Source organism: Schistosoma haematobium, chromosome 5 (assembly GCF_000699445.3).
Source record: "Schistosoma haematobium chromosome 5, whole genome shotgun sequence".
Classification (NCBI taxonomy): Eukaryota; Metazoa; Platyhelminthes; class Trematoda; order Strigeidida; family Schistosomatidae; genus Schistosoma; species Schistosoma haematobium.
The window spans coordinates 3,906,884-3,934,804 of NC_067200.1; the positions used below are offsets into that span (position 1 = coordinate 3,906,884).

The 27,921-nt window shown below is 33.8% G+C and overlaps 1 protein-coding gene across 2 annotated transcripts; it reads left to right on the top strand.

The window, feature by feature from the left end:
• The first annotated feature begins 1,996 nt into the window (after positions 1–1,996).
• TTBK2_1 (Tau-tubulin kinase 2) lies at positions 1,997–26,912 on the top strand. Of its 2 annotated transcripts, XM_051217326.1 has the most exons (3): positions 1,997–2,522; positions 18,554–18,964; positions 20,835–26,912. In XM_051217326.1, the coding sequence occupies exons 1-3, from the start codon at positions 2,232–2,234 to the stop codon at positions 24,552–24,554; spliced, it is 4,422 nt and encodes a 1,473-aa protein (XP_051064712.1). In that variant the 5' UTR covers positions 1,997–2,231; the 3' UTR covers positions 24,555–26,912. The 2 variants fall into 2 exon arrangements, with proteins under 2 accessions (XP_051064712.1, XP_051064711.1); XM_051217327.1 differs by lacking the exons at positions 18,554–18,964; positions 20,835–26,912 and adding an exon at positions 2,713–2,917.
• Positions 26,913–27,921: the final 1,009 nt, after the last annotated feature.

Here is a 27,921-nt window from a genome sequence, read left to right on the forward strand (position 1 = left end):
ATGGTAGGAAAAACGCTAGTATATTTATAGTTTTTGCATGAGATTCTAGGGTGTTCCCAAAGTATCGACTAGCGCTGACTGGCTAAGAATTGGCCAATCAGGGTGCACCAACTCAATCATGCATTGAGCATGCTCTAACCCAATCTATGTCCCACTATTACAAACTTGACAAAAGGTCCTTCAAGAAAACGAACTTCCCTTAACAATTTAACTTGTGGGATTCCTGTTTCGTTTGTTGACACGGTTTTGATAAAAATTGGTCTACGTTTTGCATTTTCTGGTTGCGTTGGGATTCAGTTTTGATTACCAATTTTACTGCCTATGATTCAGTTTGCTGATCAGGAGGCATCGTTTGCGAAGACGACGATTTCAATCCACTCATATTGATGAGGAGAAACATTTGTTTGTTTGGGGTTCTTCGTTGTTAGGGTCGAGTCAGCCACTCATATATGCTGAGATTGTTTTCCTACGCTTGCTACTGCCCAGGCTTATGTTACAAAATTTATATCGGGATTGATTTTCTATCAAGATAGCCTTTAATATCCTCTTGTCCTATCAAGTACCAAGCGCCTTCTTGTGGTTGCGTCAAATACGAGAATAGATTTTGAATATGTATATTTCGTGCACTCATTGATTTAAACAGACGAAGAAGGAATCTAAGCGAGGGAAGCGAAAAGAAATGACGTGCAGTGAAGAAGGAGGGTGAGCTAACTCGATTTAATCAAGCGTTACTCAATATTTATATATATTTATAGACAAAAGTAAATTCGACACATGACGAATAGGGTAAGTAACTAGTGCACGTATGATCAAACAAAAACAGAGTTAATGAGCAAATAAGTGACAACGTTGAACTGTAGATTGAGAAAAGTGAATAGATCGCTCTGTCCAGAAGCTAGAATAATCTATATGGGCCTGAATTAGTATCAGACACTACGAACCTCCTCTTGGTATACCTTGTCTTAAAATATTTGACCAGTCTCCCTAGGCTTACGTTGGCAACCGACTATCCAAATATAAATGACACAACTGTAACCTAATTCTTGATATTCTCCTCTCATTTTCACTCTTTGACGATATAGTGCACCAGAATTTTCTGAAAATATTACCAAACATTCTAACACAAATCGTCTGTATACGACTGAATACTTCCTTTACATCACTCCGTATTACTAAACCTTGAGTTATATGTGATTGCTCTGAGGATAGCTAGTATATCATCTTATAAAATAGTAGAGACGCAAGCCACGAGTATTACTCCTTGATTGAATCATTACTAATACCAGTTCTCTTATTAAAAATAAGTCAATGGTTTAAAATGTCGGTGTTGTGTTGCTTCATTCTGTTCAGATTGCAGCTAAGAGAATGACTCATTCATTGATGAAATAATAGTCTCCAACTTATACACGTTATTAAGAAAGTATAAAAACACCTAAATCTTTTAGAAGCCATCTCGAACCAGATGCTTATATATTTGAGGTTTTCAAAATTCGCTTCACAGCTCCTCATTGACTCGTACTGCCTCAAAACATTTTCCATCAGAGTGCATGCTTCAGATTACTTTGTACAATGAACATGGGCTGTTCCTTGTACTCGAACGACATATATAAGCCTAGTGGACCATTTTTAACGAAGTTGACAGTCATAGTCGTAATGAAATTTCATGTTGGTAGAAACAGAAGAGTGGGATAGTACAGCTATCGAGCAGATGGCTGAATCATTTTACAATAGATGTCATTTATCATGACATTACGGGGATAGTTAACTGTGAAACGTCAGACAAGTGCATCACTTAAGACTGTATAGTTTATCATCACTCTCAAGATATTTTATTTAGTGGACTTATTAACCACTTTAGTATCATCTAGCACTTGGTATGTGTCAGAAAATACTTCCAGTACATTAAGATCTCTTCATAACCATGCTTTTAAAATTTTTAAGATTTTAGTTCTGTGTGTGTAGTTTTACTGAATCTTTGTACTTATTCAAAGCTGATTTTGTTTCATCAGCTGATATCAGCATACATTTTGACAGCGCGAGCTTATGAAGCTTTGACAACTGGTTGGATGTCAAATTCATACATTGCTTGTATTGACTTTGTGCTCGCTTTTGCTGTTTTTGGTTTCAATACCAAATTTGACGTTCTGAATATTTAAAGATTCAAATTTTCGCAGAATACGGGGGCGGGAACACAATATTATTTCATTTGAACCAACTAACAACGATGTGGGATGACGTCAGCTACATCGGATAGTGATTTAGTTTTACCCGGACACGTAATTAAAGAGAAATGGCGTATTATCAAAAAGATTGGAGGTGGCGGTTTTGGAGAGATATACGAAGCTCAAGAAGTCAGTTCACAAGAAAAAGTAGCTTTAAAATTAGAATCAGCACGACAACCCAAGCAAGTTCTAAAAATGGAGGTCGCAGTCTTAAGGAAACTACAGGGCAAAGAACATGTGTGCAAATTTTTGGGTTGTGGAAGGAATGACCGTTATAGTTATGTCGTAATGTCACTTCAAGTAAGTCTCTTACTTACGCTATTATTTTCTTGAAATTATGTGCTACTGGCTAGAGATGATTGCATAGTTGTATAAGTTGTTCGCAAAAAGTGTTCTTTTACACTAGTACTATTCACTGGTATGATTTCGTTTCATCTAGGTTCACATGATCGGTATTACGGCTACCATGTCGTTTTCTCACTTTTCATAGATTTATTGATCTGATGCCATTCATATAGTAAACATCAGTCAAATACGCTTTCGAAAGTCCCTTTGGAGGTGGGCCTAGGCAAATGTTTTGAAATGCTAGTCTTCGGAAGAAATCAATCTAACATTCCCATTTGGATTTCAATTGACGTTGTGTGGACGGTTTACTTGGTTTCTCTGTAGCTGTTGGTATAAATATATGCTTAGGGTCATGCAGTGTCTTTTCCTTGATTTCGCATCAGTATTGATGTTTAGGAAGTACTTTTAAAATTTATTTTTGTCTCATTAATTCGCATAAATTTACTATTAAAAGACTGCAGTGTGAACCGTTATATATTTATGAGGTTTTTGGTTTTTCTAAAGTAGTAATTTTAATACCACTCTGTATACGTTTTATCAGATTTCACTAAAACTGAGATTCTTCAACTTCCGAAACTATTCACAACCTGTTTTGCGGTGAAAAGCGTCTGCCTGTCTTTACGGTAGTCTTGGTACTTGAGTCAAATATAGTATAGCAGTTTCTTATCTGTTTCACGAACGATCAGGAGTTAGGATATTGTTTAAAATTGTATGTAAAGAGGTTTGGTGCACAGTTGTAATCTTACATGCTGGTCGAACAAAATTTTCATTTTACGCAAAGAAATTATTTGGACTATTAGCCCGTCTTCATTTAAACCTTAGATGAACACTTTGAATTAAGAACAGATGCACACGATGTAGACTTTGAATCAGATCATAAAACTGATGGAACTTAACAAGAAATATATTTTTTATAATATATTTGTCTTATTACTAGATTCCCTTAACAACTTAGTGGCATAGCTTAGCACTACATTCTAAAGTGATCACCCAAGCTTTTGTCGTTATCCCAAGACCAGTCAGTCGGTTACAACGTAGGACCAGGCACATATGTACATCAGTCCAAGTTGCCATACCTCATTAGCACAACAAGATGAACACGGGATTCATAGAAGTAGTTAATTCAGTGGTGGTAATATATAAAAGAAAGATTGCATATAAGGACATAGTACAGGAAGAAGGAATTAGTTCATAGAAAGATAGATATGAAGTGGTTTTAATCCCATAGTTTAAGAGAAGACAGAGTGTAGACCAACTTAAAACTGATTGTAGTATGGTGTCAAGCTAAACAAAGTATTGGTTTAAGGTACTACCCCTCACTGAAGAAAATAAAGTTGACTTGCAATGTAGAAGACAAACTTGTGTATTCAAGAATTAATTTTTCGTTTCCCGACTTTAATATTACTAGATGTTCATTTATTTACTTATTTATTTGAACGCAAATATTAGCATAAAGGGGCACCGGAGGTAGATAAGTGATGTAGTATATACAAAAGTAATAATAATAAAAATGAGTGCTATCAAGTGAAAGTGAAATGTCTGAGTTCTGATCGAAGCGAGCGTAGTATTCTGCCCTCCATGGCCTGTGACGACTGAGTCCGCAAGGAACTCCAACTCTTGAAGCGTTACAAATCACCTGGCCCAGATGACTTACCTCTGGCTTTTTTTAAAGATGGTGTTGACTTTCTGACTAAGGAACTGACGACGTTGTTTACAAAGGTTTGGGAGCTAGAGAGTGTACCAACATCATGGAATGAGTCGATAGTTGTCCCTATCTTTAAAAAGGGTTCACTTCGTTCCTGTAACAACTATCGGGGGATAAGTCTACTTCCGATTGCGTCCAAGCTATTGGCTCCCGTCATACTTCGTAGGTTGTTCAAAACCCGAGAAAGATTGACTCGCGAGGAGCAGGCTGCGTTTCGTTCTGGTAGAAGATGTATTGATCATATCGTCACCCTCCGCCAAATGTTAGAACACCGCCATACTTTTCAAAGGTCAACAATCGTAGTGTTTCATACACATAGTTCCCTTTATCATTTTGAAAAGAGCAAGAACAAACATTCTAGCAGAATAGCATGAATTCATTTTTATTTCGTTGCTTCTCGTCAGCTGCTTACAATCTGTGTTTCTTGACATCAGGGCTGCCTTCGATTCGTTGGATAGGACTGTTCTCTGGGATTGTCTATTGAAGAAGGGTGTGCCTGAGAAGTTTATTAACATCCTAAAAGCCCTACATACAAGCACCTTTCTCCATTGTTCCATTCGAGCAGTGGGGTTAGGCAGGGTTGCCCAATCTCACCATTCCTCTTCAACTTTGCCATCGATGACATTCTGGAAACAGCTCTGATGAATGTAAGTAATGGTGGTGTGGATCTGTTGCCTGGAGAAAGACTTCTCGACCTTGAGTATGCGGACGATATTGTCTTACTGCGCGATAATGCCCAAGCCATGCAATCCTCACTTAATCAGTTTGGAATCAGTGTCCGTAGGTATGGTATGTGCTTTGCACCTTCGAAGTGCAAAGTACTTCTACAAGACTGGCAGGATTCCAATCCTGTACTCACCCTGGATGGTGAGCAGATAGAAGTAGTCGAGAAGTTCGTGTATCTAGGTAGTTGCATAAGTGCTGGTGGTAGCGTGAGTGATGAGATCAATGCACGTATAGTGAAAGCCAGAGCGGCTTATGCCAATCTGGGCCACCTTTGGTGCCTTCGTGATGTTAGTCTGGTTGTAAAAGGTCGAATCTACAACGCGTCGGTGAGAGCAGTTTTGCTCTAAGCTTGTGAAACCTGGCCTCTCCGAGTTGAGGACGTTAGACGACTCTCTGTGTTCGATCATCGCTGTTTCCGAAGGATTGCTGACATTCAGTGGCAACACCATGTCAGTAATGCAGAGGTTCGGCATCGTGTGTTCGGGCACAGAGACGATAATCCAATTGGTGTCACAATCTTGAAACATCGACTTCGGTGGCTTGGACATGTTCCACGAACGTCGTCTCAGAGAATTCCACGTCGTGCATTATTTGCCGACTCTGGGACTGGTTGGAAAAAGCGGAGAGGTGGTCAGTATATGACATGGTGTCGTGGGATAAAAGAAAGCTGCAAAGGACTGGCTTGTGTTGGTCCTTCACGACTCCCTGGTTGGGGTCCGAGAGATGTTGCGACACAGTGGCTAGAGACGTTATCAGATATGGCTCAAAATAGAAACCAATGGCGATCCTGCTGTAACCTTCTTTTACTTTCTTCGTAAAAAGTGACCGTAACTACTTTAACTGAAAAAATTCTTTCTGGTTGTTCCTTTCGATCTCCCCCATTATTATTATTATTATTATTATTATTATTATTATTATTATTATTATTATTATTATTATTATTATTATTATTATTACACTACCTTACAGTAATCTGTTCGTTATTGTTTATTTGGTGCCTCTTTGTACCAATATCTATGTGCTCAAATAATAATAATAATAATAAACTGTTATATCCGTTCCGCTAAACAAATCCCATAATTTAGTAATTTGAGTCACCTATTACCACAAACATGACGTTTTCCATTATCACCAAAATCACTTCAGTGCTTTATTTAAATGACTTATTTTTGTGATATCATACGTACAGCGTCTTTCATAAGAATGCCTCATTCGCTACTAGTTTGTTCATTAACAGCAAAATATCTACTGTCGTTCGGGGTCTACATATCCATTTAATAATACGCTAGTTTTTTCAAGGTGTACAGTTGCAGAAGAGTAAATTATTAAGTTCTTTTAATAACTATCCACGCTTTTTATTCTATTTGGTGAATTTCGATATTTTTTCTCGCTCGTTAAGGGTTTATTAGAGGTGGATTGGTTTAGTGGTTCCTCAAATGACTTGAAATTTCCTGATCATATTACCACTAATAATTAGATTGGGTTATAGTGTAAAGACGTTTCTCCTGAGGTTGTTTATTTGTATTATACTTGATATTGAGCCAAGTATTATACTATTTTCCGATAATTTATTCACTTTTTCTTTACTAAGCTGTTTGTGTGAACTGGTATTTTGCTATGAAAGCTTCTTTATATCAATGAATGTCTTTTTCTTGAAAGATAGCCTATTAGCCTTCATTTAATGGTCATGGAGTGGTGGCTCATCTTCTACGGTTTTCAGCCACTAAGTCTCATGTCCAAACTCCTCTTCACCTATTTCGGCCTGGGCAATAGAGCAGTATCACTAGCCCTCACACTTAGAGAAGTGTGACTCCAAAGCCAAGCACACAAATATGCACCTGGTGAAATAACCAATCAAATATTTAATGGTAACACTTTAAGACTCATTATTACTTTTACAACAGTATGATATTAAACTAATTAACCATACTTATACAGAATTTTTTTCTACGGAAAAGACTAACATCAAATAACTTTTACTTCATCGAAAATCGATCTAAGCAAGCGTCTTTCCTTTTCTTCAAACCTAGATTAATCATTTTATTTGGATTGTTTTAAACTTTCAGTTGCGTAGATTAGGGACAACATATATTTGTGTTTATTAGGTCTAAGTAAAACAAACACTAAATAGATTTCTCGTTTAGAATGTTTTTGATGATACTTTCTTACTCTTACTGCTTAGCGTTTTCGGATACTACCTCACTCGACCGGTCCCCAAAATCAGGACACGGTTTGGACAGAAACGTGGTTATATTCTAAAACGGACTTAGCTGACTGAGAATAAATATTTGGTAGGGAAAATGCTATTTTATAATTTTACACAAGAAGATTCTAGAGTCTTCACCATTTATCCACCACTTCTGATTGACTAAAAACAGGGCAATCAATGTTTTTCAACACAATTCCAGTCTGTCCTGTTAAAAATTTTGTATTGCGCAACATAACTTTAATTGCGGTTGAGATTAACATCTATACATAATACTGAATTCACTTAGTTCTAACTTTGCTATGTATTATATATCAGTGCATATTGTTGTGTGATGCATAATTTGTGTTGAACGTAATAGTGACAGCATATATGGCTTGTAGTCATTTTCATCAGAGCTAAATTATCGCACCATTTGATTTGATCAGAGTTGTCAGGAAAAAATTATTATCGTTTAACAAGATCTATGGTTTAATATTTTAAGCACTTTGTAAGTCACTAATTTCTTAGAAATTTCAATCTAGCACTAACTGTATCAGTTTAACTACTTAACTAATGACTCAAATTACCATATAATAAGTCGTATTTAGATTACAACAAATAAGTTAAAATTAGTTACATAATTCCAGTTGAACTATTGTGTTGAAAGTAACTTCCGGTTACTTTGCAAATGTATATTCACGTACACATATACAGTCAATAAGTAATATGAAGTATTACCCATAAATAAATATTTGATTTATAAATATTCACTTCTTCCGAATATGATATCACACGATGCTTGTTATTGTAGTTTATCAGTTCCAAGAATAGAGATCGATCTTTTAGTATTAGATATAAAATCTCTATCAGAATTTTGCTAATTTATTGAATGGCGGGATTGCGGATGTGAACAATAGGACGAAACGGCCATTCAATGCTTCCAGGTTTTCCATGGTGGTCTAGTTTCAATTGACGCATGATCTCAACTTCTGAAGTTCATTGAATGCCGAATGTTTTTGATAATAAAGAACTCTTCATTACATTGTAACAATTCTGTTACCTATGAAAGAATGTGATGATGGAATTATCGCATTGATTTCTGTTTGTTAAGTTTTGTTTTTTGATAAATTTTGAAACAATGCCTATACATACATTATAATTGATTAATAAGTTTGTTGGTCATATTTGTTAATGAAACCTTTTTTTGTACGTAATGTAGTGCTGGATGGTTTAGTCAACTCAGAGAACAAAACTCCATCAAAATCATTCACCTGAACTACAAATCTTCTCCATCACCTCGTAATGTAGTTTTCCTGCTTTATAAAAAAATTATAAATAATGTGTAGCTATGTCACGTATTGATTTTAGACTAATTCGGTTTATTTTTGAATATCATATCCTTATTAAGTATTCATACGCTAATGACTATCAAGCTTTATATTATTATCCATCTTGAGTTTGGTTAATAAACATTCTGGAAAGTATTTTGTTCGAGTACAACAATCCATCGCTTATCCCAATCTGTTACATTGGCTAATGTATGAGTTGATTAAAAGAAGGCTTAGGATGCGATTAATTTATACAATCACTGACTGCTGGTTTGAACCATGTTAGTAGGACTGAAGACTTCCTGATCGATAACTAAGGGACTACTGTGATTTATGACATCAGTGCACATAGTTTAAAGTTGACCGTGTCTTTATTTTGCGCGTTTCATTTTTTTCTTTCGATTCCACTTATTCCTTTTAAACAGTATTTCATTTACTTGGTTCCCTACAGGGATTAATGATATTATGTCTATTTATTCTGATGTGAATTGTGGTAAATTTAGCTGATTAAGATCGGTCCCAGGTCTGATATTTCTTTTAACTACCTAGAAATGTTTACAGCTTTTAGTTTTTATAAATTTATTACCAAAGTATATCTATGTGATAGTGAATATGAACTGTGGGATGCAGGTATATCCAGCTGACGCGTTCTAAATAGGACGAGATGCGTGTAATAGATTCCACTATTAGCCACCATGCATCTCTGTTTATATATTTACTGGTTATATATTAGTTTAATACAATTTCATTTTAATGAACTCAAATTAATATCAGTTTCCCTATAGTAAAAAGGTAAATAAATGCAGTAGATTACAACAAATGTATTGGTATTTGTTAATTTCACTTTAACTAACGATACAGATGTGAATTATTATCCTCTTTTAATGATGAACTTAATTAAATTCCTTTCAAGTTGATATAGTACTTTCATAAAGAATCTTCAATTATGTGTTTATTTATCACTAAGTGGTTAGTGTAAAATATAGTGTTTTTAAGAAAATATTCCATTAAAATAACTACCATAGAATTATTGGGTAATTTTTCTAGAGTAACCATTAACGTATAATTCGTATTACAATATTGAAATATCTATTTTAATAACTGAGCTGTTTGTATTTTGTAAATTGTCATTCCAGATGCTTCCCATTTCATTTTATTTCTGAATAATGGGAGTAGATAAGAAAAGTGGAGAATTAGGTAGTCAGTTTATACGATGTCATAGTATGAAAGCTATTTGGAACTGACATCTATCAGTTCATCAATACTCTGTAGTTGAGGTTGTAGAGAAATACTCCAACTCAATGGCTTGAGATGTTATCAGATGTGACTGATAATAGAGGGTAATGATGATCATGTTTTAGTTACCTGCTACACTCTTCATAATAGTCAAATGATATTAAACTGTAAGTTTTTCCTGCTCTTATATCTTACCAAACTCTATCTCTTTCAACATAGTATTTCTGTATATTTCCTTATCGATTATACGACCATTTCCAGCTTTATTTTTTAAATGCATTATCGATTCATCTAAAAGGGCGCATGTTTTTTTGACCTTGTATTATCCTTTTTTATAAAAAGTAAATACGTCAAAAATTGGGAACTACCAATGTATCAGTCAATTACGAATAAATTATACAATCAGCCAGTCTTAATTCTACCATGTAATGTATACAGAAGAAAGTATAGAATAATGGAATGATGACCAACTCATTTTGTCTGATTTCTTCCCCTTTCTTATGTATCAAAAGTTTCAGTTTTATGTTCCATGTTTATCAGGTTCCGGATGATGAACAGTTTAAAATGATTTTGAATTTAGGTAACTACTCATCTCTTTCCTGTCCTTCTAAAGTTCGTGCTTTAATAGGCATATGTAATTTAATCAATGTAATTAGAGGTATTCATTAGGTCTTTCAATAAAGTTCTCATTCAGTCATATCATTAATGTTATCCATAAATTAAGTTTACTTTAAAATGAGACCGAAAAAAACAGGGTTTCTTCCCTCAGGGTTATCGATTTCACAAATTTCTGTTGATTTGATCCCTATCTATATATACTAAGTTTAACACCTTTTATCCAGTTTTTGTCATGTTCATATCAAGTTGGTACAGATTTCTACGCATAAAAAATGAAGCTCTTATTGCTTTCATAGGTTAAATCATAGTTAATAAATCCCTAACATTTTATTTTATCTTCTCTTTTATTTACTTTTATGCATATGCATAACCAGTTAGTTGTGTTAACTGTTTAAACTATGTTTAAGTTCGCAACCACTTTGTCCTTATAAATTAGTTAACATTATTCTGTTTAAAGAAATTCATTCATGTTGTTTACACACACACACACAACAACAACAACAAAAACAAATTAATGAATTGTATTTCCTTTTTGGTTATATCTTTGTATTGGTTATATATATATGTACTGCTTTTCCAACCTTGTGTAATTTGTATTAATCAATATGTAATTATTATCCCACTATTGGTGTAATACATTAATTTACACTAATCCAATCACTTTATTTTAATTATAATTAGGTCATATGGTTTAATTTTTACAATATATCTATATTTTGGACAATCAGTTAATTATATCCTCATAGTTTACAATTTAGTTGAAAATAACTTGTATATATTTATAGGGTGTACAATGACTGAGTTATATTTATTGTTTCTTGTTGTTGTTGTTGTTGATGATGATGAGGGATTATCGTCGAAACGTTTGTCATTTATAGGAAGTGCTATCATTAATTCGTACAACTACTAAATAGGTACATTTTTATGGGATTACTTAATTGTTGGAACTTAGTAAAAAAAAAAGTAGCAAGTCATACTCAACTAACTACATTTTATATGAAAGTTATTGGTACTACTTAACTGTCAGAAATATAGTCTGTAGATGATAATTCATAATTGTAATTAAAGTATTTAAAATCTGAGTGCTGTAACGATTAAGTTAATGATCTATACAAGAGTAGACTAGTAGTTACATACTTATTGCTTTGTTTCATGATCACTTGTTGATTGTCATTTATTGCTTTTACATGGTTAATCGATCAAACAGAAAACATTCCCTTTTTAAACGTAAGTTATTTGTTGTATATGACTAATTCCCGTCAATTAGTCACTGACCATTTGACTGAGATTGTAGATTTACTTTTGCCTTTTACCATTCGTGAAGGAGCGTAAACCGCCCATCAGGATTCTCTATCGAACTATTTTCTTGGCGATCCTTTCTAGTTGCTATTCATCCTTTTCACGTCTGCTTCCAATTGTCGGCAGTGTGTAATTTGGTCTTCTTTACTTTCTCACTTCAGGATTCCATGTTAGCACTTACTTCGTGATGCAACTCGATGATTTCCTCAAAGTATATCCTATCCACCTTCAACGTCTTTTCTTAATTTCCTCCTCAGTTGGAACCTGGTATGTTCTCTCACACAATAGGCTGTTGCTGATGGCATCCGACCAACGGACATTGAGTATTTTGCGAAGGCAGTTGTTTATAAATACTTGTATTTTTTGATGATAGTTGTAGCAGTTCTCGAAGTTTCAACTCCGTACAGTAAACTGTTTAGACGTTCGTATTGAAGATTCTGACTTTGATGTTGGCTGACAGTTGTTTTGAGTTGCATATGTTCTTCAACTGTTAGAATGCGTTCCCTTACTTTGCTTATCCTTGCCTTTACGTCTGTATTAGATTCTCCTTGTTCACCAGTGATGTTACCCAGGTACGTGAAAGTTTCGACCTCTTTCAGAGTTTCTCCATCAAGTGCTTTGAGTTGATGTTCTCCGTGTTGTATTTGAGGATGTTGTTTTTTCCCTTGTGAATGTTGAGGCCTACTGTTACACTGGATTTCTTTACCTGGATTTGTTGCTGTGTATTGGAGCCAAGTCGTCTGCGAAGTTCAAATCATCTAGTTTCACGCAAGCTGTTTATTGTATTCTGTGCTTCCCCTGAGATGTGTTCTTCGTAATCCAGTCGATCACCAGGAGAAAGGGAAAAAGTAATAGTAACCAGCATTGTCTGGCACCGGTCTTTACTTCAAATGCATCTGTGAGTTGTCCTCCACACACGACTTTGCAGTGTAGTCCGTCGTATGAATTCTGTTTGTTGTTCATGATTTTCTCACGTTCACCATAGTGTCGAAGAAGATTCCATATTCTTCTCCTATTCACACTGTCAAGTGCTTTCTCATAATCAAAGATGTTGATGTATATTTACGAGTTCCATTCACTTGGTTGCTCTACAATGATCTGTATTGTTGCGATTTGGTCTGTGCACGACCGATCCTTACGGAATCCAGCCTGTTGATCTCGAAGTTCGGTGTCAACTGAATCTTTCATCCAGTTCAGTAACACTGTTGAAAACCTTTCCTGGTACTGACAATAGTGTGATGTCTCTGAAGCTGAGTTCTCACACTTGCTTACATCTCCATTCTTTGTTATTTTGATGAGGTATCTTTTCTAGTCTGTCTGTACTTTCTGCTCTTCCCAAATCTTTCTAAATAGAACATGAAGCAATTTTGCAGTTACTTCTATATTTGACTTCAGTGCTTCAGCTGGCATGTTGTCAGGTCCTGGTGCTTTCCCATTCTTGATTTGTCAGATGACAATCCTGATTCCTTCGATCGTTGGTAGAGTGACGTCTATAGGAAGGTATGTGTGTGCTGTCTCGATATCCGGTGGATTCAATGGAACTTGCCTATTCAAGATTTCTTCAATTTTTTTGCCCACCCGTTCCGATACACTTCATTCTCAGTGACTGGTCTGTCTTCTTTTTCCTTGACTGTTCGCTCTGGTTTGCTATATTCCCCTGCCACTTTCTTCGTGATGTCATATGTTTGTCTCTTGCAGCTTCTTCCACTGTCGTTGCCAGATCTTCCACGTATTTCTACTTGTCAGTTCTAATACTCCTCATCATTTACTTGTTTACTTCGGTCAGTTCGGTCTGTGCCTCGAATTTCTCTTCTCTTGGTAGGCTGTTGTTAATTGCTGACTTATTGTTCTTTCTTGCTTGAATCTTGCTCAGGGCTTTAATAGACCCACTCTTTATGATGATGTTTCTTTTGACCCAGCACCTCCTAACACATTGAAGTTGGTGCTTAGTTGACCCGTTTTCAGTGTTTCTCCATCGAAGTTTCCTCTTCTTTGAGTAGATCTTATAACGCTTGAAAACAATTGCTGAGAGTTATCTCGAATTCGTTGAGTTTGTCAGTATGTCTAAGGAAGGCTTCATTGAACCTTTGTAATGGTGTTTGTCCAGTTGTCTAGTAGTTCTTTATCTTTAGTTTCTTCTTGGTAACCACCAGTTGGTGGTGATCTGAAGCTATGTCAGCTCCTCTCTTGTTTCTCACGTCCTCCATTGACCTTCTGAATTTCTTAGTAATGCAAATATGATCGATCGATTGCAACCTCTCATAGAACTGATTTTTATCGTCGTCATTGCTATCGTTTGTGGGTGCATAACACTGGATAACATTTACTATTATTCTCTCCTTCTTTGTTTGCTTTGATGATCCTTGATCCATGATATTTCCACCCAATAAGTGTGTTTTGTGCTTTTTTGGACAGCATCAAAGCGACTCATTAGTATGTGGAGCATTTTCCTCTTCGTCACCAGAGTACATCAGCATCTCCCCTGTATCTAACCTATTTTGTTCAGCTTGGGTCCAATGGTTTTCGCTGATTCCAAGGACTGCCAATTCGTATCTCCTCATTTACACAGCTATTTGATTAATTCTCCTGTATTGTTCGGACGTTCCTTGTACTCATAAAAATAGTTGCTCTGTTTGTTAGAAGGGGCATCGGCTTCGTAACTTCCTAAGAATCTCGGCTTTCACCATGAGACGTCATAAATTTTCTGAATGACGATCCTTCAACTCACAGGACAGAGTTTAAATGATTTAAATTATATATTCTCGTTAGCAGTTATTTATCAAGACTGTTTTCTACTGGTTGAGGTTGCTGACCCTATACCCAACCCTCCTTTTTTACCCGGGATTGGGACCGGTAGTAACCGGAGAAAAGCTACAGATGTAGTTATTGTAGACTTTATCAGCTATTAAATACTTAATGGGTGTATAGCTTAACTATTGATCAGTTACAGTGACTTAGATATGTTCATTTACTTATTTCCTTTGAAATTTTGAGTTTCATCATAATCTAATACTCCATATTTACAACGTTTCACTTGAATTTTTTTACTTTTAAACTGTATTCCATGTTTTATCATTATTTCTACTTCCTTTCTCTATATTATCTGTATGATTTGATCACTTGAACTAATACACATTTTTCCAGTATTCTACATCATCACGAATTTTTTCGTTGCTTATAACTATTTTCATTAATGTTTCTACTTCAGATTTTATTAAAAGTAAAGTGGAAAATATAAATCTTTTGAAGGTTACTAAGTTACTTCTATGAATCTGGTATTCATCTTGTTGTGCTAATGAGGTATGGCAATTTGGACCGATGCATATATGTGCCTGGTCCTACGCTGTAGCTGACTGTTACCAAGTTAGCATGAATTTTTTCGTAGGAGTTAACTTTCTGTTATTTTTATAAAAAGATGGTTATAATTTTATGTAGAAAATAAACAATCAAACAATTTATTGGTTATCAGTATAGGGTTGTGGAGATTATTAAGTTTATGATTGAGATCATGAACCGATTGATGTTAGACCACCATTGAGAACATGGAAGCACTAGACGGCCGTTTCGTTTTATTGTGGGACTCCTCAGCAGTGCGCATCCGTGAGGCGGGATCGTGGATTTCCATGGTGACCTAACATCAATCGGTTCATGATCTCAAACAAAAATTTATTGGTTACTCGATAATGCTTTCCATTTAGTGTTACGCTTTCTTCCTATTATTGTTTTATCTTTTGTTATTTTTCTTTGTCAACATTTTGTTCTATGTTATTATGACTTGTGGTTGATTCCATGTAAGGGGATAGTTATAACTATTGTAATTCGTTTAAAATTCTGTTCCAAACTTGAAATGTTATTTGAAGAGTTGAATTTTTTATTCACATCTGATATTCATTGGTCATCGAAGTATTCCGTTGATTTTGTTGTTAAGTTGTTCACAAAAACGTACAATTGTTAAATATTTGTTTAACCAAACTAATTATATTTACTGGTTGTGTTTTGTGTATTTAGCAAGGGGCTTGACTATTGTCTGTATATTTATACATCTTTAATTCAGTTGAATCAATTATCCAATAACTAATACATTCTACATTGCGGCCCAACATTTACTTGATAAATTAACTATTTTTGGGTCAACTAATGGTTTGAGTTGTGACATGGTCAGCAAAAGGACGAGTATACCGTACAGCAGTTCTCTCTCTTTACTTTAAGAGTGTGAAACGTATCCTTGAAAAATACAGAATATATGTAGGTAACTAGTGTTTTGTTCATAGGCGCCTTCGAAGCATTACTTATTTTTTCTGGAACTTATTGAGTGGAGATTACTGAGGTTAGTTACCGGGTACTAAATAAATAAGGGTTGGTAAATGGTTTGACGAAATAGTTAGTCCTTGTGAATTGTGTTTGAAACATGTATTATGTATGTTCAACCACCGTTTACTTTGACGGTCAATGTTGACTGGTATAGAAGCAAGCTTAAAGAAAGCTAGAGGCGGCCAACCCAAAACATGGCTTCAGTTCATGAAGATAGTAACTGTTAGAATGAATCATGTAGGTAGGTACAAACTACTTGGTTAGAGTTTTTAATTTTACTGAACATTGATTGATAACTTTAGGACACTTAACTCAGAATCGATTTGAGTGACCCAGTTACTTTCACTTCTTATCTTCTTATGGATTCTAGGTATCTAAGTTATGTCATAACTTTTTTATTCTATAATCTCATTCTTCACAAATTGTGTTGTTTTATACTATCACTAACTACTGTTTCTACTGTAATTACTCATACTAAATCATCTCACTATTCTATTGTGATGTAGTAGATTGAACTAATCAACATGTTTCAGATTGTATATTGTATTTAACTAACTAACTAACTAACTTTAATTGTATATTTTAAGTTAAAATTCCTTTCACTGCCAGTTTATATTTCTTTCTTTCAAGAAGAAAACACAGTCATTTCTACATATTTTCATTTATCTCTTTTTAATAAAGTAAATATCTGTCTAATTATTATTATTATTATTATTATTATTATTATTATTATTATTATTATTGTCAAAGTAGGTCAATAATGTATAGTTTTTACAAAAAGGAATTGTGTCTATCCTTAGCGTCTATGTCTTAATGATGTAAAACCCTAATAATATTTCATAATATGTAATTATTATCATCCTTATTATTACTAAGTGTGTTTTGAATAACCTTTCACAATAGTCAGCTAATCTATACAATCTATAACAAAAGTGATAATTTATAACATATGATATGATTTATATTATATACTTGTAAAGATTTATGGATTTAACTTTGAACAGTAACTTTTTCTATTGTGAACTGGACTTTAAAATAGTATGTTGAACCCTATAAACATCGAAAATCGATTTGAATAATCAGTACATTAACTTCCACACAAACACTATGACTTATATGCCCAATAATTGTCAGCTATTACTCAGCGTTCGTTCCATCGATGCATGATATTCGCGCTCCACTCAATAGCTTACTGCAGAAGAACAGCTCTTGGAACTGGACTAAACAATGTGACGCTGCCTTTTGTAAACTGAAGTCCATTATTAGTTCGGAATTGCTGTTGACACACTACGATCCAGTCTTGCCGATCATCGTAGCTGCAGACGCTTCAGCGCATGGCCTAGGCGCTGTTATCTCCCATCAGTTTCCGGATGCGTCGGAAAAAGCCATTATGCATACAGCCCGTACACTAACCCCAGCAGAAAGAAAGTACAGTCAAATAGAAAAAGAGGCTCTGGCTCTTGTGTTTGCAGTACGCCGTTTCCAATAACGAAACATAACAATGTTATAGATCCTTATACTTGGTTTTGCGACACATTATATGTGAATAAGCTAGTGATACTGTAAACTTGCTCAAACTAAATTAGATGAAGTAGTAGCCTCATGCCAAACACCCTAATTTCTGGGTTACTTCTCTTCATTGAATTGTATTGACTTGTGTAATTTATGTTTTTGAATTTTCTTCTATTTATATATGGTAATACTATGCATTATTATGTGACATTTGCCATTTAATGTTTACTTTATAAATAGGATATTCACTTAGTGAATTATCGAAACGTCTTTTAAAAGTATTTCGGAATTAACCTTGTCATTACAAGTTCTTGGTACGATAGCTGTTCAGTTGATAAATATGGTAAAATATTCATCGTTACTAACGCTAATACTACTACTAATAGTAATAATAGTGATAATAATAATACCACTTTTGTCTCCATTTCGTCACAAAATCTTATTCAAGTTATAATTTTCTCGTTATGTGTCCGAAGGAAAACTTGTTCAATTAATTAATTAATTAATCGTTTTGAATCCACAATGGATTATACTTCATTCAATTATCCTAGTTACTGCAACATTACTGTGTCTTGTTCCACGTTTATCAAATTTATCAGTCGTTGGTATCCCACAGTCACTGTTTGTGGCATTACCGTTAGTCTTGTTCAACTTTATTCAGGAAGATTTTACGAGTATCAGCATCTCTTGGTGATTGCAGTCCACAGACAAGTATGAAACACTTGGATTGATCATGTGCAAGCGGTCGTTACTTTAACAAGAGATAGTGTAGTAAAAACGTTATAGTATATGCAGAATGTACATGACAGTCTCCTAATTCCTTCTTGATTCGTGCTTTAGCACAGTGCCGATTGGCTAAAAATCGGATGACTCTGCATCTTCTATTCTGAACATTAAATATTTATCACTCTATCCTACTAACATGAATATTTTTCAATATATTTTAAGATTTGTATTCATGAGTCGTTTTAATTATACTGATTTGAACTGTAATTTATATTTAACTGAATGCCTAATATGGATGAAAGTGAACTCATTCGTACCTATGTTTCGCCTTTTTCAGGGCCGAAATCTCGCAGACTTACGACGTAGTACGCCCCGTGGAATATTCTCCACATCCACAATAATACGTTTAAGTTTACAAATTTTAAGCGCTATCGAGGCTATTCATGATGCTGGATTTTTACATCGTGATATTAAACCTTCAAATTTTGCTGTTGGTAGATTACCGACAAACTGTCGAACAATTTATATGCTAGATTTTGGCTTAGCTCGTCAATATACAACACCTAAGGGAGATGTTAGACCTGCACGTCCAGTAGCTGGTTTTCGTGGAACAGTACGTTATGCATCGCGTAATGCTCATATGAATCGTGAAATGGGTCGACATGATGATTTATGGTCGATGTTTTACGTGCTTGTTGAATTCGCATCAGGTCAATTACCATGGCGTAGAATTAAAGATAAAGAACAGGTGAGTGTATTTTGTGTGTTTCCGTTCATATTACAAGGTATGAAAACTGACAGCCTGTTAGCTTAGTCAGTTAATCCAATTTGGAGCATCGTTGAACATGGTACATATATTAAAGTGACTACAGAATAGTGATATGAATTTATCGAGACATATCCCGAAGTAGTAGAATTAGTAACAATATTAATGGTAGTAGTATTAGTAGAGAAGGTTAGGAATTGACAATATGTTTCGAAAAGAAAGAAGGAATTCTTGGAATAAAAAAAGCACAGTTTAGTTTAGAAACTAAATATCTGAAGGCATGTGGTGAATGTATCTATGCCATTTGGACCGATTTCAAGCCATGTCACATAGACTCTCCAACTATTGACCATTGTAATCAAGCGGACTTCAATCAAGTAGTCTTCACTTATAAACTCGGTTCAGTCCAAAAGTCATTAATTTCATGAACTGATGTCATATTTCAGTTTGTCAGCATCAATCTTTCCAACCTGCATCTATACCAGCAAAAATCGCACGTCGTGGTAAGTGGTGATTAAGTATATATATATATATATATATATTTCAGAACAACTAATTTGACTTTGTCAGCCGGTTCTATAGCTTCACTTAGTATTCTGCATCTAACCTCATATGCAAGCGTTGTTTTCAAGACATCCATGACCGAATACTAGTAAAGTACAAATAAGTCGGCTTTATTAAAGTCACTTTTCATCGATCAGCTAGACTAAATCAATTGATGTGAGGTTTCGAATCTTTATCATCAATTACTCCACCATTCATCTGATACTTTTTAAACAATTGTATATTTGATTGAATTTGGTATTCTAAGCATTCAAGTCAACTTCATACGTTCTTATCGGGTTTTCAATTTATTAAGTGTTGTTATTGTATATTGGCCTAGCTAATCAATCAATCAATAGTATAGTTGAATTAATCTATTTGTTGAGTACAGATTTGCGTAGTTGACTTTGAGTTACATCCCAATTTTGAGGACTAGTAACACAATATTACCCGGTTTCCTAGACGGAAATCTGTTGAGCTGGGTTCAAACCTATAACTTTTTTGGTTGAAAGTTAAATGTCTCAATCAATAAGCCATCTTTGAGTCTTGAACTACATTATATATGTGAGGTTTTTTAATACCATTACTGAGCAGTCCAAATTGATATATGTCGAATGAGTTTTGAACTTGCAATTTATTGTCACCATGTTCATATTGTGTATCTATCCATAAGTAGTCGTAAGCTTAATATTCATTGATTGTTCACTGGGTGGTGATCAATGTCATGCTTGTCTAGTCCTTATTACATCTCAGTCCTACAGGAGGTTAGTCACGGCTCGGATAGCTCAGTGGTAACGTCTCTGAAGCTGGGTGACACGAGATCGAATCCGCCAGGGAGCACCAGTTCCCTCAAGACTACAGGTACACCTTGCTGACGAGTGCCAATTAGCACGAAACCCGGGTCCAGGGTTTCCTGTTGACTACCTCCATCCACCATCTAAAATTATTCGTTTAGATGTTGTATTGTTTCATGTTGCAGAAATGAAGTCACAATTCCTTTTAAACCAACGCACTTGAGGAACCTCTCATACATATGTGCAAATGCCACTACTACCCGGTTTTATAACAAATGCTTAAGAGAGAGTGAAAGAGTTTACATTAAACACAACTATTCACCAGTTTGTGGAATAACTATTAACTGTTACTTATTGTCATATAATCAAAAATAGGCTTTAAAAATCGTGTACTGCATCTTGGGAGACGAGAATTAGTATCGAAGATGACTTAAAAGCTTGATAACTTAACAAGACTCTTGCAAGCGTTTACGGTAATATTAATGACGATGATGATTAATGTTTTCTTATTTTAGGTTGGTCAAATTAAGAACAATTTTAATCATATGACGCTTACACGTTGCCTTCCAAGTGAATATCGTGCCTTCCTAGAGCACATTGAAGAATGTAGTTATTCGGATCGACCTGACTATACTATGCTTCATGGTCTCATAAAACAAGCCATGATTCGTCGTGATGTTCATGAGACTGATCTTTTTGATTGGGAACAACCTGTAACAGCAATAGATAATCAACAAACCAATCCAACAAATACATCTTCCATTCCACCCGGACCTGCAGTAAATGAACAACAAGATAATCACCATATGGATGTAGGTAATGCACAACCTACTGGTTTCACTGACAGACGAACTCATACAAATCAAAATTTAGTTTCAAATCATCCTCAGCGCTCTATCTGTCATTATAATCGTAACGTTGATGATGTTGTTGGTCAACATCAACGAGGACTTGATAATGTGGGTTTGAGTACTACTGGTATTAACAATGGAGGGAATCTCATGCATCATCTAGTCAGTAGTGTGAATGAATCTTTAAAGGATAATGTGCCGCAACTTTTGAATGGAAAAACTATATCACCAGATTTAATACCAGGTGGAGACATTTCAAAGCATAATAATAAAATTCACTCCCACCTTCCACCTTTACAAACAGCTGATGTAGTCGATGACTTTGGAAATCATGATCCTGGGAAACTAGTCACAGCTACTGTTAAAGAAAATTTAGATAGCCGTCATAAAGGTACAAATGATATTGATAATGGTACAAACACAACTCACAATGTATTAGGATATCATCCTGTTGTACATAATAACAACGATTTAAGACGTAGTAGACATTCAACTTCTACTAAAGGTCTATCTGTTGGTACTTCAAACCGTCGAGCTTCATTGAGACGTTCAAATGGTATGGCTGTACCGCATAATAGAAGCCTAACGGAACTTGGAAAATCAGTCGAAGTAGCTTATCACAATTCAGTATCTAGGTCCAACTGTGAACAATGCAAAAATGATAACTTTACTGAGCACAGACCCTCACGATTACCTGTTATCATGCCTGCTAGACAATGTCATCGTGACCAACAAAGTAGCGTTGTAGATGTTTATAATAATTCATCCATGAAGTCAACACGTCCTGCTTGTTCAAATACACGTTCACCCATTGTTGTGGCTGATAAATGTATTTTCATGTCTTCTCCTAGAGAAGAAGGATATAATGTCATTGATAATGGTGGTAACGATGTAAGCATTTTAACTGGGAATTTCGGATACACCGTTGACCAAAGTCAAGCTAGTATTGCTCAAATGACCAATGCTATAGCAATTAGTACTGTAGGTGGACGTTATGCATCGGGATCATTGTCTCGCTTAACCCGATTGAATAGTAATGCAGCAGGTTCAATGACCCAGCTAGCTGGTTTATGTTTATCGAGTCAAGATTTAGTTGATATCGATGGAGATATCAACATTGGCGGTGGCGTTGATGGTGGTTTAGGTGAAACTGTAAATGATAATCAGAATTTAATGTTAGACTCATCAAATATTGACTTACCAAATGAATCGATCGATAAGAAACCTGGTGAAACTGTGACTGATAAATGTCCTGTTATCGATGTTTCTGCTCAGCCTCAAAATAATGTTTCAGATATTGGAACATCAGATGTCAAATCTACTCATCAGGTTTCAACGAATCATGCCACTATCGTGACTGCAACAACGACCAATTCGCAATGTATGAAAAAAGTCGATGACACTAACATTAATATTACCATTGCCGGTGCATTGGATGATGATATTGGATGTGGTGATTATATTAATAGTTCATTTAGTACGAATGACAAGGGGTTGCCAACTAATGTAAAATCTTTATCAAGCAGTAATCTTAAAAAGTCGAATTTAAAATCAAAATTGTCTGGACGTTTGATCACCACCACTACTACGTCAACAACAACACAATCAACATCATCTGGACGTCATTCAAGGTTAATTCGATGTAATTTAGATGAAGTATCTCATCATTCAGAAGGTTTAAGACGATTCTCTATCAGTAATTCTAATTATAATGATGGAAAATATTCTATGAGATTAACAAACTCTAATGGATCATCACCACATGATAATGACAGTTGTAATTTGTTACATAAATATTCAGTAGTTAACGGTTGTAAACCAGTTCCTGCACCATCACGTCAACGACTTAGTTTAACACCTACATCTTGGCAACAACCGTCTCGTAATCGTAGTGTCAATAATAATAATAGTTTGAATGAAAATCACGATAAATCATCTGTGAATAGTCATCAAGTGTTTACATCATCCTGTGATCAATCAAAACCATCAATAAATAATCGTCTAATCAGTCCTAGTACAACTGGCCCACTCAGTCGACCAGATAAAAATAATACTACTACTAATAATAATACAAATCAACAAATCTTTGTAAATAATTCTCAGTCCATTGATACTCGTTTATACAATCCAAGTCGTGGTCGAATTCTATGGAATAAGAATACTTCAAATAATAGTAGTTATAATAAGTCACGTAGTTTAAGCACTGTTTCTGTGAATGATAATAATAATAATAATACAAACGGTAATAGTAGATCACATGTTAACTGGAATCGTAATGGTTTAACTGAACTTCAAGAGAATAATAAAACCAATCGTCTATCACCATATGATGACAATGTGTTTGAACGACGTCCATCGAACGAAATCAATACTGATGATATTGGTCATGTAATTAGTAGTCGACGTTTTCGTCGAACATGTATTCAAACATTATTACCTCATTCATCGTGTACATCATCACAACAGCCATTACCTCCACCTCCTTGTGAATCATCAAGTGATATTGATTCCGATGATAAATATCCAAAATGTTTACAGGTAAATCGTCATGTGAAAAATAATAATAATAATCATAATAAAGATATATCAAATATTATGAATAATCATTCATCTCCATTTATACAACATTGTAATGATAATGGAATTGAAAATTATCCATATAATCATTATTATCCTAATAATAATAAAGAGATTATTATTGATTCAGATAAACAAATAAAAAATCATTTATTACATGAAAATCAATCATCTTTTCCTATTACTTCTATGAATAATAATTGTCATTCTAATTCTTCTTCATCTTCATCATCGTCTTCAACATCATCCTATGATATTATTGCATCAAATGGTCTAATTAAATTACATAATCAAATTACAAATGATTCAAATATATTAATAAATAATAATAATAATAATAATAATAATAGTAATAATAATGATTCTTATACATCACCATTAATTGTATTTGTTCCTAGACCATCAACAAATCCTATATTATGTACAAATAATGCAATTATAGCACGTCAAAGACGTTATCGTACACCGTCTGAATTATCATCGAAATTATCATCATCTTTATTACAAACAATAGAATTCAATGAATTTGATAATGAAAATTATCATAATTTAAAAAATTTATCTCTATTAGATAATCATGATAAAATGAAATTGAATGTAACAATGAAATCAACTACTACTAATAATAATAATAATACTACTAACAATAATAGTAATGGTAATAATAATAATAATAATAATAATGAGCAATGCTTGTTGAATACATTAAATAAAGAAATACAATCATCCAATTTAATCAATAATGATAATCAATTATGGTCATCTAATTCATCATATCAATTTGAACAACAACAACAAATCAATTGATGTGATAGGATTGGAATGGATAAATAAAAAGGGATCAAGCATTTATAGAAACAATGATAGATATATACTGAATGTTTTGTACATATTTCCTTATGTTATGTTATTATTATCCCCTTTATGGTGGAGGAAGTATATAGAGGTAGGTTGCTAACTAGGATACTCTATTGAACTTAGTCATGGACAATCTTTCCCAGTTGCTATTCAACTTTGTTTTTTTTTCAAAAAAAACAAAACAAAACTAAAACATTCTGTACATAACTATCTGTTTATGCCTTCTTGAATATTATTTTTGTTGTTATTGTTGTTGCTGTTGCTAAGATCATCTCAACTACATTAATCTGTTTCTCATTTTAATTTATTTATACAATATTCTTCTTATGAAATTTATTTTTCTATGCCTATCTAATCAATATCAATAAAGATTGATTAGTGCTTCCTTGATTACAGATATATTCACTTATTTATTTAGTTATTAGATTACTGTTGTTTATTTGAGAAAGAAAGAAAGAAAGAAAGAGAGAAAGAGAGAGTGAGAGAGAGAAAGGAACAAGAGAGAAACATTTCCATCGACGATTACCTTTTTTTTGTTCAAATCTCTTGTTTCAAATATATTTACCAGAAGTCTTTCTTTTTAATGTGTATGATTTTTTTTGTTTTTGTTTTTCTGTATAAAGTTTAAGAAAGTTGGCTGACAACCAACCAACTATACTACTCATTTTATCCTATAGTCGCTTATTTCTTTATGCATAGTTATCTGTCTATATTCACACAGAATAAGAAATAGGTGTAAAATTGCTTCTGTCATATGGTTCATAATTATTCTTTATTGTATTGTAATTGACTTAACATTTTTCAGTGTATAAAGCTTATTGATTATCATCACTTCAATTTATTATTATTATTATTATTGAGAATTGATGTTAGTTGGAATTCTTTCATAGACTTCAATATAATACTGATTATATTATACAACTGATGATAATGATGACGATGATGATAATATACGCACAAATAGGTTTTGTATATGCATATTCATTTCGGTATATTGATCTATTGTTGAAAATATGGATCATAGGTATAGATTCATTTCTCCTATGTGTACACTGTATTTTTTACTATAAACAAGTCTATGAATTAACTATTTTGTTGAATAGAGAATTCATTTAATCTTATATGGTTGATTTGTTTATTTTAGTCTTTCTTAATTCGTATGATCATTCATTGAACTGTGCATATGTGCGTCTAATTAAAGAACATTTGTATTCTTCATTGAAAAATAGTAATTCATTAGAAGAGTTCTGTGTTTCTCTTCCTGTATAGAATTAAACATACCTCTAACTAACCACCATTTTTTTGTTTCTTGATCTTGGAAAAAAAAACCATTTAGACTAGATAATACCATGGCTTAGTTAATGCTTCTACTCCATTTCTATGATGATTTTCTGTCTTTTACTTTTTTTCTTCCAAAGCTGAGAAACAAATACTTTCGATTTAGTACCTTTATAGTATATTTAGAAAAAAGAGAAGTATTTATTCCATGAGTGCCAAAAAGAAAGTGATTGTTTATGTAAATCTTATTCAATCTGTAACTATTCTCCCAAATTTATTTGTATACTTAAATAGTTCTATCATAATCAGTTTATTGTCTGTTATTGATGTTAAATTTTCGGAGAGAGAGAGAGAAAAAACCTATAATATGACCTCTGTCTATTTCATTTCGTCTTAGATACTCTTAATGTTAATATTTATGACAATGATTTTGAGTACTGTTCGTGATGAGGCAACTTGGATCGATGCATATATGTGCCTGGTGTTATATTGTAACTGATTGACTTTCATTGTGCATCTTTCATAGAATTACATAAATAAATAGATTGATCTATTGTACTTCTTTTCTTTCTTTTGTAGTTGTTCTTTATCTTGTTCATTTTAATCTTTATCTCTATGTAGAAGAACAATTATTTTTTTAAGTCTGCCTCCATGAAAAAAATAAAAAAAAAGGGAAAAAGAAAGATACATTTGTTTACTGTTTATGTAATTGATTCAATCACTGATGGTGATGATGATGATGATGAGGATGGTAACAATCTGTTTTTTTATCTTTACTTGTTGTCTATTGTTGTTATGGTGTTTTATTGTTGAATGTACAAAAAAAATAATAAGGATGTGATTAGTTTAGTTGCTTATAATAGTGTTAATAATAATGATAATGATAACTATGATTCTCACTCTTACTATGACAAAACTAACACAAATTACCTCCCCAAGATTTATGTCGGTTAGAGATATACTAGTAAACAAAGAGTTAACGTCCAGCGAGAACACGTGTTTTTCGGAAGTATTAACATCCTTATTGGTCGTATTAAAGATTCATTTATTAAAAAAATACATAAAAAACATTGTACTGTTTACAATGGACTGATTCATTTCATCTTCTGTATTTATAAGTGTTGTCACTTTAAGGTTGGCGAATTATCATGTGATTTATTCGCCAATCGAAATATGACTTATTCAATCTTAGTACTGTGTCAAACCAGTGATATTCGACCGGTATGTGCAGCCTAGCGTTCTTTTGTTCACTTAGCCCGTTCGATCGAGTCCAGAAACGCGAGTAACAGCTTCCAGTATGCGAATCATTTATTTCAAACATACTTCGTTTATATATCAGCCAAACAGACCGTATCACAATATAAAATAGGAAATAACATTTATACAAGATCAAGCCAAAAAAACTAGCTGTGAACTTGAAAGACAGTAATCAATAAACTGCACATAAGAACATTAAATCGTATAATTGTAATCTCTAAGTCAAAATGAAGCATATAATACGAGGTATATAGTTATACATAATCTAGTTACTGAATAGTTATGCGATAGGTATATATGTGTATGTAATATTAATCCATTAACAGTTCTCAGAAGTTGCCCGTAACTTAATCTTCACTAGTATATGACAATAAGTGTATATGAAAAATGACCATATAGAGTTATTTATGATTAAATAAACTTTTCTTAATTAGTGATTGTGAATTATTATGAAAGGAATTTCATTGATATGTTTAGTGATTGAAGTTAGACAACCATAACTCTTGAACTAGTCAGGGTAATCTACTTGTAATTTTTGACGGAACTGATACTCCCTGTGATATTTGAACTTCGACTTTCTATAGGATCGGAATGTTTACGACAGATCAATCAGTGTTGACTGATTGCATGTTTGTTTAGTTCTTTAGAACGGATCAGATCTTATCGGCCTAGTGTTAATATAGCCACTATTTTAAGTGCTTTATTATCAAATACATTATATGTTGAGTTATCAGATGGTTAGTAGAAGTTAATTGGAAATCTTTGACTTAGGTTTCGTTCT

What these genes read in the sequence shown, in the direction of transcription:
- TTBK2_1 (XM_051217326.1), top strand. Translation starts at nt 2,232, where the DNA reads ATGACGTCAGCTACATCGGATAGTGATTTAGTTTTACCCGGACACGTA. An exon ending in ATGTCGTAATGTCACTTCAA is followed by an intron (nt 2,523 to 18,553) that starts GTAAGTCTCTTA and finishes CGCCTTTTTCAG; the next exon opens with GGCCGAAATCTCGCAGACTT. An exon ending in GAATTAAAGATAAAGAACAG is followed by an intron (nt 18,965 to 20,834) that starts GTGAGTGTATTT and finishes TTCTTATTTTAG; the next exon opens with GTTGGTCAAATTAAGAACAA.